The following is a 20,025-nucleotide window of genomic DNA, read 5'->3' as shown; positions in this document are numbered from 1 at the left end:
TCACAATCATATAGAACCAAAGGCAAAATTATAGTTTTGTATATTCTGCATTCTCTTGCGACAAGCGTTTCAAAGATTTTGGTATCTAGGAACATATCTACACGTATTAGACGTTCATCTATTTCTACCTGTTGAATAAAAATTTAATTCAGTGATTAAATAATATTGCAAGTACCAGCCGGAAGGTAGCGGGTTCGCGGCCCGATGAGGGAGATTTCTTTTTAATTTGACAAACCCTTCCGGCCACACTATGGCCCTGGGTTCGACTCAGCCTCTAACAGAAACGAGTACCAGGAATATTCCTGGGGGTGAATGTGCGACCGGCGCGTAAAGCTGACAACCTCACCGCCATCTGTGAGCCCATTCTTTTGAAAATATGGTAGCCTCGACGTCTCACAAACCTAAGGGCCCCTACGACTTGTTACAGGGATAGTTTTACCATTTTTTTCACCAGAATCCCTTGAATATTGACTTTAAATGTAACAAACAATATTTTTCAATAATTTTAATTCATCGGAAGTTCAGTGCTATTAGTTACGCCAAGAGTGGAATTTGTAAAGCACTAACATGTAATATAAAGCAATGTAAACACGTAAGCATGGAGATAATGCTATTTCCTCCTCCTATTTCTGAACGAGCTCTTTGGTGACAGTTTCTTCACTCTTCGTCTTCATGGTGAGTAGAAACAAGAAGAGGGAGATGGACTCGTTCATCATCTGGAGACAAAACAATAAATATTGCAGTGCGGAGCAGACACAGTTTCCAGTTTCTGTTGCTGACTACTGCGTGACAGCTTCTTCACTCTTCTCCTTCATGTTGAGTAGGCTACTCCGTGATAGTTTCTTCACGCTTGTCCTTCATGTTGAGTAGGCTACTCCGTGACAGTTTCTTCACGCTTGTCCTTCATGGTGAGTAGGCTACTCCGTGACAGTTTCTTCACCCTTGTCCTTCATGGTGAGTAGAAACATGAAGAGGGAGATGGATTGGTTCACCATCTGGTGACAAACAAATATCGCATTTTAATTTAGGATTCTAATGGAAATTAACTTCGTCAAAAAATGGCCTCAGTAATTTAAATAATTCCGGAAAGACAGTTACACTTAGGCTTTGCTGAAATACTAATTTGATGGAATAGCAACGTTCCTTAAACAGTGCTATTACTTAGAGGGAAACTTTTACCAAAGGTGGACGGTTTCACGACAGAAGAGCAAACCTATACCTAGTAAAGTAAATTCGATTCATGTTAATTTTATAATTAACTGAGGATATTTAATATTCATATTTGTTATTAAAACAATTGCTGTAATGTTTAGTAATGTAATCTACGTCACTGCATATTCTTCCGTGCTTAGGTTGGAGTAGGAATCGAATTGGCAGTTCACGGCGGCCACGCAGTTTAACTCATAAACTTTCTTCGCCCGCTTGAACACTGGGGTCGTGGATTCGAATCCTACTCGAGGCATAGATGTCTGCGTTTATTCCATGTATGTGGTGTCCTGTGTTTAGGTAGGGGCCTTGCGACGCGCTCATCCCCCATCCAGGACTCCTACTGTCTGCGTATAGGATTACGTATCTGAAAAAGCGTCGAAGGACCATAAAAGGTCTGTAGAGCCATTGATAAATGAGGAATATAAATGGCGACTGGCTACGGGCTTAAAGGCAGAGGGGTCGTAGTTCGAATCCTGGTAGCTTCAAGGATTTTGTCTACTCAAAGTCGTCAAGACCGGCTCTGGCGTCCACCCAACCTCCAATCCAATGCCTACCGGGGGCTACTTCTCCGGGGCTAAAGCGGTCGGGGCGTGAGGCTGATTATTCGCCTCCAGCTAGTGCTGAGGTGAAGAAAATGTGGATCTATGCATCCACTCCCCCATGCGCCTTCATTGTGTAGTGCTTATTAGTTAAGCACAGGGAGAACTTTACCTTTTACCTTATGAATATTCTTACGTTCATCATGGTCGAGTTGCACACCGGAACAAATTTTCCGGCTGTGAGTGTGAACTCCTTGTTGGCTGTGGCGATGATGAAGGCCAGACAGCGCTGAAATGGGACAGGAGTTCCCACCCAGTCGCACCCCCAGGCTGCGTCTCTCACCCTTTCAGCCTGAAACAGTAGCCCCTACGCATGTAACGGGTGTTTCAGAACGAATATGGAACATACCAGTCAGCGTGTACAAATATACTTACAGTTTCCACATACCTGTAGCGTGAGTTCCGTCCCAAGTCTGCAGTACAGATAAACAAAACACATTGTAACACTATACACGTAGAAAACTTGAGATATGTCGTTTATGTCACCCCAGCTCTAGAAGCAAAGATATATGTATTCAAATAAATACGCACACCACATTATTAAAATATAATTTCAAAATTATAGACTGCATCTATTAGCTCGTTATTATCTCTCATACGAAACAAGCTGAATAATTATTGCTATAATCTGGCATAATGAATTCTCGTGAATTAACTTAGAAAGAAATTTAGTAAAGTCGGCAAAATTCTCACAACAGAATTTACCCCCACAAATATAAAAATGGGCTAGACAACAGTGACTTCAACATAGAAACTATAGATATATTTCCACGTCTATGAAACATCAACAGAAATTTGTTTGTTTCAGTGTTTTTCTTAATTTTGTACACTGTGTACCAAAACGTACCTCTTCCATATTACTGAAAACAAAGTACTAATTTTCATTTCCGGTTCGGTGATGCATTGTGAGAGGGACACGAAACCACATGGAAGAAATTTTAATCGAAATATAAAGAGTTCTCAGAACACTGCATCCTTAAAATTTATTTTCATATATGCGCAAATTTTGTTCATTTTTCTCTCTTGTCACGCAGGTTACAAGAGGTGACTCGAAGTGGTTATTCAAGAATAATAAAGTTAAAGTTACCTGTAGTAAAGGAACTAGTACCATTTGTAACCTATATTTTCTGTGTTTCTGCGTGCGTTGAATCACTACAATGAAATTGAAGCATTTCCTCCCTTACATTGTTCTGAAGCGTCAGCGCGATTTCTGTGCAAATATTTTTTCTCGGTTTACATATGGAAAATTTAATTGTTCGCCTTTGTTTTCTGATGCATAAACTGAATTAACTTTTCGCCAATTTCGTGGTTTGTTTAGTATTCTGTAAACCCCTGTCTTTGGTCACGGAATATAAATATAGCTAACTTCATGGACCTGAACCAATTGTGCAACCACTCAAGAATACACCAGCATTTCATAGAAACAGTGTTCACAAGAGCCCTCCACTGGCCCTTTCCTGAGCCAGATTAATCCAGTCCATACCACAACCTCCTATGAATCTATGACACATTTCAGTATTATCCAGCCATTAAGTCTTGGTCTTTCCTTCTGACTTTCCCATCAATATCCTATATGCATTCCTCTTTGCTTCCATTCGTGCTACATGCCCTTCCCATCTCATCGTCCTTGATTTGATCATTCTAATTATATTATATTAGGTGGGTCCCTTGTCACCACGGCATGGCGCGTCCTCAGGTTGCGGATGGAGGAGACGGCCTCCAGATGTTGAGGATAGCTACGAATACACTGAATAAGCAGTAGCGAACAGTCGAAAATGAGTGGTCCTCCAGCTTGGGGTTGGGCGTGGAGCTAACAACTCACCGTAAAAAAATAAGCTAGTTATGAAATATATTTCTTCCATGATGTGTTTCTTTTTACAATCTTTTGGCATCTTATGACCAAATGTATTTTTTTCTGTGGAACATGCAATAAATAAGCAGTCTTATTCAGATGATGTTTACTCGGTAGTTATTATGGATCAACTGTGTAGATTACGTTACAAATTTTACAGATTGTTGGACACTAGAATAAATATATCTGTTCCTTTTCAATTTCAAACGGATATCTTAAACCAGACATTATCACTGAATACTCACTCTACATATCTTGAATAGGGAGAAAAGAATTTCGTTTATAACAAATGTTTCTTATAATTTTGTTCAAATACCTGTTTCAATGAACGGTATTATCGTCTGGGATGCGATGCAGTGCATTCCAATAGAAGTTGGCCGACGTTTCGGAGGAACTTAACCCTAATTCATTCACCTTCAGGATGGAAAATCAAGCCAATAATGTGGCAAACAAGAAGAAGGAGGCAAAGAAATTGAACGGCTTGATGCCTGTTTCTTGTCGGCTACTTGCTTTATCTACTATTCGAGCCTGAAAATGGATGCAGCATGTCTTCCGAAACGTCGGTGACCTACCGAAGCAATGGCATTATATTGCAAGGAAATACCATTTTTTAGCATTTATATTAATTTCAGGCTTCAGACAGTAAAGTGTTTGTCAATCTACATTCATGTGCACAAAGAATAAGTGTTCACATTAGAAGGAAGCGTGGTCCAAGCATCAGTTCACACTCAGAAAGAAATACTTTACCGTGACTGCAGAGAACGAAACAAAGCAGAGTGCAGCAAGCATTATTAGAAACGCACCACACAACGTGAAGTTTATTGTATCTTCTAATGCTCTCATATACCTGAAATGGTAAAAAAGATAATTAGCAGAATTGACATTACCCGTAAGTCACTTCCTGTAATGAACTCACGTGTACTCTGAAAGTAATGACGTACTGCAGTATGGCTTGATGGTGCCGAACGCACTCGTTCAGTTGCGTCTGCATGCGGCAGAACCCGTCCTCGGAGTGGGAAACTGACTCTTCTCCCCCATCACTGCCAGAGTCAGCTCCTGATGGAACCAGTTCTTGTTTTATGTCCAAGAGGTTCGTTCTGAGCTTCTGCAGCTGACTGCACGCGACCATAACCACCGTAGCATATAAGAGTGGGAAACTGAAAGAATTTGTCATGTAAATGGGTGTGGCGAATGTCTGGAAAGGAAGGGGAAAATATATAATTAAGACAATTTACTGACTCTGCCTCAATTCAACTACTTTTCGGTTAGTTTCATCAATTTTATGTGCCCTTTGTGTTTTCACGGTGGTGATGTTTTAAGTTGTGGTTTTCATGGTTGCTACTTTACGTATGGCTGTGTATAGATATCGGTCATTAAAGAACTCTCTTCTCTCGTCTTTATATAGTCAATCTACCCTACGAAACTAGGTTACGTCATACCTTTTGGAGCAAAGCTTAAGCAGTAAGGTCGCGCCATAGCTCAAGCGGTTAGTCGCTGGCTTCTCTCCGCTGCGGGCCGGGTTCGATCCCGGGTCTGGTAAAGTGGGTTTTATGGTGGACAAAGTGGCGCTGGAGCAGGTTTTCTCCGAGTACTTCGGTTTCCCCTGCCAATTTTCATTCCACCAATTGCTCCACAATCACCCTCACCTATCATCTGGGGCTGGTAAAATAGGCCAGAAGTGGCCGCAGTACAAGGGACTTAGTCCAACCCCACTAGCAAAAAAAAAAAATCTTAAGCAGTAAAATGCCTCTGTAACTCTTTGAATGCCTCAATGAAGCATGCCGGACATAGAATGGAGCAGCTGCTACCTAGTGATACACATAGAAATCCAATTACGTCTATTTCAGCTGTTTCACTTCCATTTGTAACTTATTTACTGACTCTCCCTCATATTACATGCATCTCATTCATTGTTTCTAATTTTTTTTGCGCGTCGTATATTGTGTGACACATTTGTAACGCAACGGTAGCAGAACCGAGAACTTTAACACTAGCTCTAAGTAAACCCGTCATTGCATACGATACAGTGGAGATATAGAATTACCTGCATGAAAATTGCGAGTTCGTACCCTGGACTGTTGACAGTGTCGAAAGGGTACCAGGCTGGGAACATTAATTCATGATATACCAACATCCGTACTCCTGATTGTAGTATGTGAAAAAAATATGAGAATCCAAGTATGTACATCCATAATTTCTGAAGGTGAGGTATCCATCCCGCTAGTGTATGGTGTCCGGTGTGAGGATCTCTGGTCGGCTGGTCTTCCCATGTGAAGGATTCCGTGAGACGAAGCAGACGCTCAAAATCATGTAAACGCCATCTGGAATACACAGAGATAAAACAAGAATTATTAAGAGCGGTGTCCTTGGGGGAAGTGACGCCATATTGTGTAGTAGAAAAATCAATATCCTTCTGTCATGAAAATTGGGATAGAAATTATTCCCAGAGTCTTTCATAACGATTTTAATAAAGAAATTGTACACTTCCTTCAACATACACAACGTATAACACGCAGTCACAAGAACATAATTCGACCTTGAATTTCATAACGATATTGCATTTTGTATAAGGTTTTACACAGTCACTGAATCACTCTGTATTTTATGTAGATATAACGATCGTATTGCAAGCCAATTTTAATAATTGATCTACCTTAGACTGAAATAATTCCACAATATTAATGTAGCTGAATTCAACAATCTGAAAGCCTTCATAAAATTCTTCAAATCGTTTCTGTGTACGATAATATCCATACAGAACGCGATATACAGAGCTATAGCATGGAGTACCGACAATACATTGTAGACGGAAATCAGTAGTGATGGGTTCCTCATGTAGACTGGGACACTTCCTGTTCTTAGCAATATTATAAGTATACGAAAGCGATTCCCCGTCACATCACACGCCTGTGGTTCCTTCGTTTTCATCACAAAATTCCTTACTTACAAGTACTAATACGTAAGAATGTGAAATGAGATAACTTTCTTATACGAACAGTTCAACTTTAGTGGCAGCACACGCACGGACATCTGCCACTCAGTCACTTCCTTGCTCAACTGAACTCTTCAGAGTGTCTACACAGGCTTGCCCAAGCTAAGGTCAGCTGTTTGTCGTGCAATATTTATGAGGCACGAAGGTCCTTCTGCGCTCTCGTGTTTGAAATGGGCGGTTACTGAAAGAACTACATAGTTTCCACCTGAAAAGTTAAATGCTCTCTATCGGGGGAAAAATGAATTACGACGCTAAAACTTGTAAGTAAAAGTACGAATAAATGTATAAGGGGTGGGCCCTTGCACCGCGACCTACAGTGATCTATAAGTAAGTATTTTCCTTATTGCTAGTGTGGTGGGACTAAGTCCCACTAAAGCTGCCACCATTAAATATTAGCATATTGTATATCTTTTATATAATTCCTTACTTATGACATTTTAAGAATTTACTCCGCGTCTGATTTATGCTATATCCATAGAAATGTTCCACTTACATCCTTTTTTCCACTTCACCAATGCAATTAGGTGTCACAGCTCAAAGTAATTCACATGCGGTAAGGTATTCTCTCCTTCACGCACTGATTAGAGGCTACGATGTGTCACTTTTACTCCCAATGCCCTTTGATACTTCTACGTACCTTGGTTACTATAGCTACTTGCTTTTGGCGTGGTACATTGAAGCTCTTGAAGAAGTTGCGCAAGTTACTCTTCAGTTAAAAAAGAATTTGAAGCATCTGAGATGCTCACAGCGGTGGATATGAAGATTAGGCTATCTTCTGAGATACAACTCCGTGTATTCTGTTGAAAACCAACCGACGTTTTGGAGGAACATATCGCTTCCATCGGGGCACGCGGTAGCGTAGTTAGTTGAGGTACTCTGCTACAAGTCGGAAGGTCGCGGATTAGAGTCCCGAGGAGGTGGATTTTTTCGATTGACCTAATCTTTCCAGCCGCACTGCGGCCTTGTGGTCGACTCAGTCTATAACAGAAATAAGTACCAGGAATCTTCCTGGGGTAAAGTGCGGCCGATGCGTAAGGCTGAAAATCTTACCTCCATCTGTGAGCCTACTGTATAGATAATGTGGGAGCCTCGACGTCTCACAACCCTATGGACTTCCATGGCCTGTTAAAGGATAACTTTATCTTTTTACCGCATCCGTCTTCAAGGTCGAATCAGACGCGAAAGATCTTAAGCTTATATTTTGCTCGCATTATTCGACCCTGAAGATGGATGCGATATGTTCCTCCGAAATGTCGATTTATTGTCAACAGACTAAACGGCATTATATCCTAGGAGGTAAGTACTCTTCAACTTCCTGCATTGCTTACCGTCACTTTCAGAAGGGACACAGGGAATAATAAATATTATTTCTATCTTATTCTCTGTTCGAACACTGGAACCAAGCTGTACGGGGTCTCCCTAAAGTAGATTTAACTTCCGTGCAATAAATTCGCCGAAGGGAAATATAAATCCAAGTATCGAGGTGCATTGTCCCAGTTGGTGTCCTCACGTGACTGGGACGATGCCCCAACCGTGCGTGAGTCCCTCCCAACACCAGTGAGCATGTCTGCAGACACGCAAACAGTTGAACCAGTTTTCTAACATTCTGCGGAATGGCGGGAGGGCGGCTATCAGCTTCATCAGGTGACCGGGGGTCCCCGGCAATTGGTTTTCCTTAACCAATCCATGGAACGGACAGGTAGCGTTCAGGTATGCCCTCCCCATCACAAGAAAAAGGGGTGGAGAGCCGTGTAGCCGATCGATGACTCTTGCCACCAAGTATAACAGTTACTTGGTGTAACTGAAGGAAAATGAAGCATGCAAATGGAATAATTCGGGAGTTTCGGAGAAGGGTTAGAAGCTTGAAGAATGGGGTTCGAGTCCCTATAAAGGCAAGAGAACTCTCTCTTCCCCAGAGCATGCAGACAGGCTCTGGTAGGCCTAGTCAGCCTCGTATCCAATAGGTACCGGGAGCTCTTACCCCGCGAATAAAGCGGATAGGAAATGAAGTAGATCAATCATCAAATCCGGTGCCGAGGTTAAGACTGCGGGAAGCAACACCTCCATTTCCTCATATGTCTTCATGTCGTGGTGCTTTATTAATTAAACATACATAACACTTTAATTTTATCATAAAAATAAACGAAATTTTAGATAAAAACTGTTATCAGCGCTATGTGCGGCTGAGATGAGAACTAAGCGACGGAACAAAATACGTCCGTAATGCGTCAAATTATTTCATGAAATAATTCCTCTTTATATTTATTACGATGGTTGCAAAATTATAGGTTAAGGAAAAAATACACATTAATGAGTCTTGTCGTGTTGTTATACATCCTTACCGCCTCAAGAATTCGCTGAAAAAATGCATTCGATTGTACATGTGGAAGTGAGATTCAAAATATTTATTTCTAACATTGTAAGGACTAATTCTTCACAGCCTTTAAACTGGATAAAACAATGGTAAGAGAGAAAATAAGACATTTATATTCACTAATAACTGTTAATGCTATACAGGGTGTATCAAAACTCAACGGCAAAACTTCAGGCTCGGACACCTCATATACAGAGGTAACTCGGTAACATCCTACAGGATTATATCATGAGGCATTAAAATTCAGTCAATATCCTATTCGTTTAATAAAATTTTAGTTTTGTCATCCGATAATGTCTAGTTCTTGCAAGTGGTCTATTCCCCTCAGGAAATCGACTAATATTTTGTACACACATATCATTTTCCCATGCATACTGCATGTGTCACCCATCTTATCCTCGAGTTTATCACACTGCCACGTGTCGGATAGCTCTGTAATTATGCATTTCCGGACCCATGTTGCCATACACTTGTTTTCGTCTTTCTATATGAGCAGTCCCTTCCTGAATTTTGCCGTTGACTTTTGATACATTCTGTATAAATGAATAATTCATGTAGTTCACAACAGCAATCATCTATAAATGTCACATACCAAATAAAGTGTATGTAAACAATAACAATCGTACATAAGTAAACTGGACTCCAAAATATGTAGAGCCAGTTCGTGTGAACATAGGAGTTTATTCCACAAATTTACAAGTCGATAATGACGTCAATAAGAGACAGCTTGATATTAATATATTTGAAACTTTTAGAATTTTAAACAAATTTTGACAGAAATTTAGTACGTAGTGCTACAAAAACGACTGAAGAAAAGACGTTTATTATGATAATATAGAGTTATTAATTTAAACTTCAATCATAACTTATTGAGCATAGGCAAAATGTCCTTTATTCTTAAATTATAGAGTTCGTAACTTCTTGATATTGGAGCCCATAAATTATAAAAATTTACTCTCCTTCACTTTAAGTGAAGCGTGTATTACATGTCCCCATTTTCTTGACACTTCAGTTCTGCTTTATCTGAAAGTAATCTGAAACCCAAAACCAATCTCAAGACATCGAATACTAGTTTTATCTGTGCAACATTTAAGGTGATGCCAATACTCGATCATGGTGCTGAGCTCTTCTTGAGAAGCCTCCAATTGTGCAAATATTCAAGAACTTTCCAGCATTTTGTGGAACCCGAAGTTTCATTACCGTGTTCACAAGAGCTCCCCACCAGTCCCTATCCTGAGCCACATGAATACAGTTGATCTCCTTCGTCGAAACCCACACTGACGATCCCCAACTAAAGAGGGTGTATCAAAACTCAACGGCAAAACTTCAGGAATGGATTTCTCATGTAGAGAGATAACTCGGTAACATCCTGCGGGATTATATCATGAGGCAGTAAAATTCTGCCAATATCCTATTCTTAAAAAAAAATAGTTTTAACATCCGATAATGTCTAGTTCTTGCAAGTGGTCTATTCCCCTGCGGAATTCGACTAATATTTTGTACACGCATATCATTTTCCCATGCATACTGCATGTGTCACCCATCTTATCTTCGATTTTATCACTGTCACGTGTTGGATAACTCTGTAATTACGCATTTCGGGACCCATGTTGTTACACACTTGTTTTCGTCTCTCTATATGAGCAGTGTGCTATGGCATGGAAATGAATGTGGAAAAATCAAAAGTATTGAAAATTTCGAGACAACCAACCACAGTCACAATAAAGATAGACCAAAAACAACTGGAGAATGTGAAAAGATTGAAGTATTTGGGTAGCTTGTTAACAGATGATGGAAGGTGTACTTGTGAAATTAAATCTAGAATTGCCATGGCAAAAGCTGCATTTAGCAAGAAGAACCTATTTACCAGTAAATTGGACTTAAATTTGAGAAAGAAACTAGTGAAATGCTACATTTGGACATGGCTTTGTATGGGGCTGAAACTTGGACACTTAGGGCAGTAGATCAGAAACATCTGGAAAGCTTCGAAACGTGGTGTTGGAGAAGGATGGAGTAGATCAGTTGGACCGATTATGTGAGAAATGAAGAAGTGTTAATTAGAGTCAGTGAGCAGAGGAATATCCTACACGAAATAAGAAAACGGAAGGCTAATTGGATTGGTTATATCTTACGCGGTAACTGCCTTCTAAAAGAAGTTATCGAAGGAAAGATAGAGGGGCGGATAGAAGTGACCAGAAGACGAGGACGAAGACGTAAGAAGATGCTGGATGACCTTGGGGACAGAAGAGGATATGTTCATTTGAAGGAGAAAGCTCTAGATCGCAACAAGTGGAGGAACTGTTTTAGAAGAGATTGTGGACCTGTCGTCTTGACAGATTACTGATGAATGAATGAATATGAGCAGTCCGTTCCTGAAGTTTTGCCGTTGAGTTTTCATACACCCTGTATGCCAATACTAAGAACATAAATAAATACATATGAAATCAGGCAGTTTGTTTGTCCGTCCGCATGATTTCAATTGCAGAATTGCTGGAAGAATTTTAAAATACAGTTAATTTGAATGTTATGCAATAACAGGCTTCAGCATATCCATAATATTAACCTGATAGGATCGGTATGAACAATGGCTTAAGTGCGCAATTATGAGTTGCGTTTGACACTAGCGCCAATGGCTAATGCATTAACCATACTGACAAACAGTAACCATGGTAACCATAGGAAGCATTATTATTATTATTATTATTATTATTATTATTATCATAATTTTGATTGCTCTACAGCCCTGTGTTTGGCCTTGGCTGTTTTTTCAGTTTTTTGACCGTATACACAGTCTGTAAGTCTCCTTGGACGGGAGATCAGGCCGTCGCAAGGCCGCTACCTACACACAGAATAACATAAACACAGAATAAACGAACACATTTCAGCCAACCATCCTCGCGTCGAGCTGATCTCCCGTCCAAGGAGTCCTACCGTCTGTAAAAAAAGATCATGAAGCTGAGAAACCAGCCATTCCCTTCAGTGGGAACGAGAGGAGAGGAGAGGAGAGACAGCCAACCATGTCTTGAGTGGAATTCGAACCCATGATTCCAGCGTTCGAGCGAGCGAAGAGAGTTAATGCCGCAGGCAGTGCGGTCACTGTGATCGACAACAGGAAGCACAGTGACCAATTTTCGAGCTTTGAAAAATTACTTATATTATTCAAATTTGAATTCTTTGGTTGGGGGACTTGATCTATGTCATACAACGGATTGTAGGCATTTATATTATTTGAATTTTATGTAAATATTGGGTAATTCGAGAAGAAATATGTATAACAGAGTAACAAGCGGTTAGTCGCTGGCTTTTCACCGCAGCGGCCCGGGTTCGATCCCGGTTCTTGTCAAGTGGATTTGTGGTGGACAAAGTGGCGCTGGGGCAGGTTTTCTCCGAGTACTTCGGTTTCCCCTACCAATCTTCATTCCACCAATTGCTCCACAATCACCTTCACCTATCATCTGGGGCTGGTACAATAGGCCAGAAGTGGCCGCAGTACAAGGGACTGAGTCCCACCCCACTAGCAATAAAACGAAAGGAAGAAAATGGCTATGTCGATATATATGCTTGATGCTGTGTTCTTGCAAAGTTATAACAGATATATTACACTAGTATTGCAGTAAATGTCGTTCTCTAAAGCTGAGAATATCAAGTTGTCTTGTGTTTTCTATATTGTGAGAAGTAAGTGCCATTCTTTGTTGGTAGTGTAGAGCACTTAATAATGTAGTTTCCTGCTTGCTGAGAGTGTAATTTGTGAAACACATTTGTTGCATATTTTTCTTCTTTCCATTAAGTGAAGTTTGACATAAATCAGTTTTACAATCTGATGCTAAATTTTTTATGACCTGCAAACCGAGTAATCACATACAGTGAGGGACCGCATTTCGTATTTTGTCAAAAATAGTTTTCTTGAAACATTGTGCAATTCGTTATGGAAACTGTTGAATCTGTAGATCAGTATTAGGGGACAAAACACAATAAATATTGCAGTGTCGAGCAGACACAGTTTCCAGTTTCTGTTGCTGAGTAGGCTACTCCGTGACAGTTTCTTCATTCTTGTCCTTCGTGGTGAGTAGGCTACTCCGTAACAGTTCTTCATTCTTGATCTTCGTGGTGAGTAGGCTACTCCGTGACAGTTTCTTCACTCTTGGTCTTCATGGTGAGTAGGCTACTCCGTGACAGTTTCTTCACTCTTGTCCTTCATGGTGAGTAGGAACATGAAGAGGGAGACGGACTCGTTCATCATCTGGTGTCAAACAAAATATTTAATATTTTATAAACAATTGTTACACATTTATGTAAAGGAAATCGAAGTAAATAAAATACTAAGAACAGACTGTGCCCAGAGGACATGGCTCAGTAAAGTGAAAATGTTCTGGAAAGGCAGCTACAAGTACGCAAAACTTGACTGAATAACAGTATTCAGTGGGGGATGCTACAATCCAGAAGAATCGTTCTCCTACATATGGAGAGTGGAATACTAAATCAATTGTAATAGTTTATAAGTTGGATATTGTTCCCAAACCTCGATTTCTTATTGAATATGTGCTATACTTTTTATTGCACTTAGTATATACGTATATAGTATATATATGTACGTTCTAACCATTTACAATTTTTAAAAAAAGCATTAGACTGAAGTTGTTAGAAATTTGATATGTGCTCGGAGAGAGTTCCATCTAAAGAGATAGCTGATTGAATCAGTTTATATCGGTACATGTGCACTGGACATTTGTATAAGCTGTGCCAGCCTCTTTAAGAATACGAGATATTTTCCCGTACCTGAACAGTTCGTGGAATAGACTCAAGGAAATTTGTGTCTTTTCAATTTAACTTATTTTTACTATTTGCATTTTATTCTACATTTACGCACAGTGTATTTTACTAAATGTTTCTTAAGATCTCAGAAGTTCGTGACGATGGTAAATTAATAAAATGATAGACATATTTAGACGTTGCCCATATTTCTAGTTTTATTTAAAATATCGCTTCTGAGACCGGACTTCCTTTCCGCTGCCTTGCAGGAAAAACACAACTCAATTTGGTCCACTCGAAAAACAATTCCTTGTCTTCAGGCAAGAGAACCAAAGTAAGGCAGGCCATATGAATGAAAGAGAACAAACCATTTGCTGGAGTTCAGAGAAAATTTTAGGACGCCACGTATGTGAGACGTGAGACGTATGAGACGTATGTGTCGCATGCAATTGGCGTGATGGTTTCTGTAGTGTGTTGTTTGTATGTCCTACCTTGTGCTGGTTCTGATATCCGAAAATAGGGACTGGTTATATGAGTTGGGCCCAGCTAACTTGAATTGCTTTTTACCTGAGGACGGAGACAGATTCGAATCTCCGAAACATTTTCCAAATTAAAAATAGGACGGTATACAGGTTGTATCAAAACACAACGGCAAAACTTCAGGAACAAACTCCTAATATACAGAGACGAAAACAAGTGTATGACAACATGGGTCCGGAAATGCATAATTACAGAGTTATTCGACACGTGACAGTGTGATAAAATCAGGGATAAGATGGGTGACACATGTAGTATGCATGAGAAAATGTTATGTATGTACAAAATATTAGTCAAATTCCTGAGGGGAATAGACCACTTGCAAGAGCGAGACATTATCGGATGATAAAACTAAAATTTTATTAAAAGAATAGGATACTGACTGAATTTTACTGCCTCATGATATAATCCCGCAGGATGTTACCGAGTTATCTCTCTATATGAGGAGTCCGTTCCTGAAGTTTTGCCGTTGAGTTCTGATACAACCTGTATATGGTCCAAATATGAATCATTTAAAATGCTTGCAGAGCAGGTCACATGTCTCGGGATCACCCTAGATAGCAAACTAAGCTGGCGTCCACATATTCTCAAGAAACGCAAGCAAATGGACCTCAAATCTGCAGAGCTCAACTGGCTGCTTGGCAGAAAATCCAACCTCTCCCTTTCAAACAAACTGCTCATCTACAAAACAGTTATCAGGCCTGTATGGACATATGGCATCCAACTATGGGGAACCGCATTCAAATCTACAGTCGACATCATCCAATGTTCACAATCAAAAATCCTAAGAACCATAACCGCTGCACCCTGGTGCATCTCAAACCGCACTCTACATACTGACCTCAAAGTACAGCACGTCACGGAAGTTATCCGCCAACACAGCTCTGCCTACGTCAACAAACTTAAAGAACACGACAACCCGCTTATTCGTCCCCTATTACTGCCACCGATTAACAGACGTCTAAAACGCAAATCACCGCAAGACCTATGGCTATGAGGTGAACATCGATGGATGTCGCCCACTCACGTCATGTAAGGTGTGCATTAATCTGCACACTAGTCAGCACATTGGCTTAAAGAAATGTATATTTCAGATTGTCAATAACTATAAATAAAAAAAAAATTCAAATGCTTCTTGTTTTGATAGAAGACACAAAACTTCTTCCTCTTCAATATGGAGGTTATATATAAAAGGTGTTGCTGAAAATGAGGACAGTTTCCGAAATATTGGCATCTTACTGAATAACAACGCGGCTAATTTTCCGAAGTCACATGTTCGCATTCAGTCTTCTCGGAAACTTTAGATGTTAAAGAGTTTTGGACTTTGGAGGTACATGTAATGAGCCTAATGTATTTTAAATCATTCCATTTTTTATGGACTCGCATGTCCTTACACTCATCATGGTCGAGTTGGACACCGGAACAAATTTCCCGGCTGTGAGTGTGAACTCCTTGTTGGCTGTGGCGATGATGAAGGCCAGACAGCGCTGAAATGGGACAGGGGTTCCCACCCAGTCGCACCCCCAGGCAGCGTCTCTCACCCTTTCAGCCTGGAACAGTAGCCTCTACGCATGTAACAGATGTTTCTGAACGAATGTGGAACATACCAGTCAGCGTGTACGAATATAATTACAGTTTCCCCATACCTGTAGCGTGAGTTCGGTCCCAAGTGCACAGAACAGACAAACGTAAGACATCATCATTGCATATATGACGAGAATTTGTATTAAGTCGATTATGTCTCCCCAGCTCTGGATAAAAAGGAACATTTGCTTAGAAACGTGCAAGTATACATACAAAAATGTTTTTCAAATATTCATATTCCCTTTCAGGTCCATCATTTTACGTAGTATGAAAAACGTGAGCTAAATGCATTTACCTGGAATATATATGTATGTGTCAAGGCAAGAGTAGCCTGAATGAGAGGCCTACATTATGAGACGAGAGTAAAGTCAACAATTCGTGTTTTTGTTCGTTGTGCTTAAGTTACTGAAAAGTGTTCATATTTTCGTAATATGAGTTATAAATATTTAGGAAATGGACATTATTATAAGATCTCTTTTATAATTCCCCAGGGGATGATGTAGTGTCGTTGGCTGAGGCACTGTGCTGCAAGCCGAAAGGTACTGCGTTTGATTCCGAACGTGATTAGATCTTTTTAATTGACCATACCCCTCCAGCCTCACTATGGTCCTCATGTCGACTCAGTCTCTAAAAGAAATGAGAATCATGCATCACCCTTGGAATAAAGGGCGTTCGGCGCGTAAGGCTGACCATGTCACTGCCCTCTGTAAGCTGACTGTCTACCAAAAGATTGAGCCTGGACGTCTCACGATCATATGGGCTTCCACGGCCTGTTACATGGGGTAGCTTTATAAATTGTCAGTTCCTTTAGCCATATGACATATACACGTAGATCTTGATATGGTAAAATTTGTAATAAATCTTCTGATCGTGCACTCAGATGTAAAATTGAGTGCTCCGACCAGACGAAAATTTAGCTGAAAATCACTGCATACTCAGAATGAGATACTTTACCGCGACAGCAGAGAGGGAAAAAAAGCAGAGTGAAGCAAGCAGCATCAGGAACAGACCACAAAACGGGAAGTTCAGTGTGTCTTCCAGAGTTCGCATGTACCTGGAATTGTAAAAGGAGAAGTTACAAGATTGACACTATCTGTCAGGAATGTGGAGTGGGGATGGCTCGGGTGGTATAAGAACCGGCTACTGGGTGGACGGCCGGTGTTGGATTCCCAGCGACATCCAGGCAGTCCCTGGTGCCCAATCAGCCATCTGTTAGCCTGAAGTAATTCTCGGAGGTAAAGCGGCATGGACGTGTAGGTGACCACTCAACACTATCTAGTACCGAGGTCGAGAGAACCATACTTATAGTTGTGCCCTGGATATCAACGGATATGCTTTTATTTAGCGAGGTGGCGATACTATGCGCAGTTTGTTAGAAATTTTTTGTAAGTTTTGTAAGTCAGGTTACGTTAGTTGAACCACAGGTTGGTCAGCCGGAAGCCAGAGTTAAGAAAATCTTTAGACGTAACTTATTGCTCAGGCATTGACAAATCGGGTGAACGACACAGAGGCAAGTCCCGCTTTCGCACGACAGGTTATCGGTCAGTAAGAATTTGCCGGTTTTAGGATTTTGAGTGAACAGAATTTTCACGAGTTGCGAAAATGTTGAATAATTGTTGTGGCTCGGACAGGGGAAGCCCCGAGGACTCTTGACTCTCGCAGTCGCTCGCAGCAGTCGACTCTAGAAATCGTGTGGTAGGAAGGAGACTCGATGGCGTCAGCTATCTTCATTGGCACCGTCTTTTATAAGCATGAGTAATTGCCCGTGGTCGGATCACTGATGTTTTTTAATATGTAATATCGGTTTCCCTGATTATGTAATCAATTGCCATTTGTTAGTGGATTGTTAGAATAAAATTAGCTACATGATAATAGCATATAAACTTTGGTTCATTAATTGTTAAAGAAAAATTTTTATTTATTGATTGTTTATGAAAATGCATAAATTTTTAGTTATTGGGTGATTATTAAGACACAAGAATCTGGTTTAGTAATTATATTTAGAATGTAACATTTGGTACGTTAATTGTTGGTTAAAATTTGAAAGTTGATTAAACGATTCACTGTTTGGAACGAAACTTGTTTCATTGTTTGTAAATTGTGAAACTGATCCATTGATTGGCTGCTAGGACGTAATTTGATTCACTAGTTCCTTTTTGAATATACCAACTTTGGCTCGCTGATTGAATGTTACGATAGAGAATGTGGTTTGTAGTCGTTAATAGGTGATATTTTTGGTCACTATAAGATGGTTAGCGTACGAACTTTGGTTTATTGTTAAGATAAAAATTCTAGTTAGCGTATGATGGTTAGAGTATGATTTTGGTTTGTGTTACGTAGGTTGATTACACTGTAGGTAGTTAGTTTTATGAAGTTAATGTAGAGTAATGACAAATTATATATATTAAAAGTGTTGTATGTACGTACTTGTTGATTTGATTATATTTGTCTTTGTTTTCACATTTTGAATGTGTATTGGGGTATTTGTAATAATTAGTTCACCGGGTGGAGTAGGAGCTATCCACAGATGTCCGATAGGGGGCGAGTAGAGTTATTGACCCCCATCTGGGCACAATAAAACTGGTTGGCAGATGCAAAATATGATAAGGATTTTGATGACGCAATGGGGCGGCCCAACAATATCCCTCCACTCCCCCATACGTCTTCACGCCGTAGTGGTAAACTAAATGAGCAGAGGGACAGCCTTACCTTTACCATTTCCTATAATGAACTCACGTGTACTGTGAAAGTAATGACGTACTGCAGTATGGCTTGATGGTGCCGAACGCACTCGTTCAGTTGCATTTGCATGCGGCAGAATACGTCCTCGGAGCGGGAAACTGGCTCTTCTCCCCCGTCACTGCCAGAGTCAGCTCCTGATGGAACCAGTTCTTGTTTTATGTCCAAGAGGTTCGTTCTAAGCTTCTGCAGCTGACTGCACGCGACCATAATCAGCGTAGCATATAGAAATTGGAAGCCGAGGAAAGCGCTCAAGATGAAGTTTGCTGCAAATATCTACAAGGAAAACTATAACTTAGATATTTATATACATTTTCTTAAGAATATTACGTTTTCCATTGTTTTATACATTTCTATGGAATTTGAGTGAAAGTGAAGGTAAAATAATGTTTGTATATCTGCAGTATGTCACACAAACGGAAGTGCTTATTATTTTGAGGTAGGCATATGTGTTTTGTCGACTTTGAGGTGTGAGTTTACTTCTTTCATAATCAGTGCAATAGTCGTGCCTTGAAATTATAGGCAGCAGGTTTCTTCGCAACTTGGATAGCATTCTGCCCGACTGAACGGCACCACATTCCATCAGAGAGGCATCTTCATAACTATTTCTTGCTGTAATCAGACAACACTGTGATTCATATCGTGGTTATAATCAGGCTGCAGCTATATTCATTTTCAGGTCTCTGTCAGGTTGTCCATTTGAATTGTACCCTAGCTGAAATGTCGTAAATATAACCCCTACATATTATCACCCGTTTTATAAAAAGTATATGTATTTTTGATTATAATGTTTTATTGTGAAAAGTAGAAACGTATTGTAACATGTTGCGCGACTGAGAACCCCCCCCCCACCAGCAGTGACGCGGCGGGTAAGTCAGCGCTCTCCTCCCCCCTCCTCCCCACGGTAACGTAGCGCTCCCCGCCAGCCCTCCGCGGTGACGTCACGCGGTGACACTCATTACGCCACAGGCAAGCACTGCAGCTATATAAGTGAGCTGCACAGTGCGTTACGATCGAAGTTCTACTGTAGCAGCCGCCTGACGCAGTTGTACTGTGATATCCGCCGAGTTGTAAAGTAACAGTCAGCCGACTACAGTTGGAGTATAGCAGCCGTCGCGGAAAGAAGAACCGGACGTGTGTGTAATTGTGTAATTGGGAGTGTGTGTGATACAGTGATACACAGCTTCCCTACCGTATACGTGTAGACTACTGAAGACAGAGTGAGCTGATTTGCGCATAGGGTTATAAAGTGTGAAACCCCGCAACAGCGGTAACAGATTAATGCGATTAGGGTTATAAAGTGTGAAACCCCGCAACTGTGAGATAATTGATTGTAGCCGTTATTTGTAGATTGTTAAATAAACCAATTAACCATCTCTACGGCGTCTTC

The 20,025-nt window shown here is 40.5% G+C and overlaps 2 protein-coding genes across 2 annotated transcripts in view; both read right to left on the bottom strand.

Moving 5' to 3' along the window:
• Positions 1 to 2,179: 2,179 nt before the first annotated feature.
• LOC111869588 lies at positions 2,180 to 6,694 on the bottom strand. Its single transcript, XM_033753478.1, has 5 exons — positions 6,314 to 6,694; positions 5,705 to 5,981; positions 4,602 to 4,855; positions 4,408 to 4,507; positions 2,180 to 2,221 (listed from the first exon to the last, which is right to left on the bottom strand). The coding sequence occupies exons 1-5, from the start codon at positions 6,586 to 6,588 to the stop codon at positions 2,180 to 2,182; spliced, it is 948 nt and encodes a 315-aa protein (XP_033609369.1). The 5' UTR covers positions 6,589 to 6,694.
• Positions 6,695 to 12,486: 5,792 nt separating this feature from the next.
• Positions 12,487 to 20,025, bottom strand: part of LOC111869572 (odorant receptor 85b) — a 29,062-nt gene continuing 21,523 nt past the window's right edge. The window contains exons 3-5 of the mRNA XM_033753489.1: positions 18,658 to 18,911; positions 16,851 to 16,950; positions 12,487 to 13,266 (exon numbers count right to left, since the gene is read on the bottom strand). Of these exons, the coding sequence (XP_033609380.1) occupies positions 13,189 to 13,266; positions 16,851 to 16,950; positions 18,658 to 18,911 (432 nt within the window). The 3' untranslated portion in view covers positions 12,487 to 13,188. The remainder of the gene's footprint in view (positions 13,267 to 16,850; positions 16,951 to 18,657; positions 18,912 to 20,025) is intronic.

This window comes from Cryptotermes secundus, unplaced genomic scaffold (genome assembly GCF_002891405.2).
Source record: "Cryptotermes secundus unplaced genomic scaffold, Csec_1.0 scaffold512, whole genome shotgun sequence".
Classification (NCBI taxonomy): Eukaryota; Metazoa; Arthropoda; class Insecta; order Blattodea; family Kalotermitidae; genus Cryptotermes; species Cryptotermes secundus.
This window is presented reverse-complemented; position numbering and strand designations above follow the sequence as displayed.

Bases quoted from the DNA above. Each gene is read 5' to 3' on its own strand.
- LOC111869588 (XM_033753478.1), bottom strand. From the start codon at position 6,588: ATGAAAACGAAGGAACCACAGGCGTGTGATGTGACGGGGAATCGCTTT. The intron at 4,856-5,704 runs GTAATTCTATAT...CTTCCTTTCCAG, and splicing joins AACTCGCAATTTTCATGCAG to ACATTCGCCACACCCATTTA. The intron at 4,508-4,601 runs GTACGTCATTAC...TTACCATTTCAG, and splicing joins CACCATCAAGCCATACTGCA to GTATATGAGAGCATTAGAAG.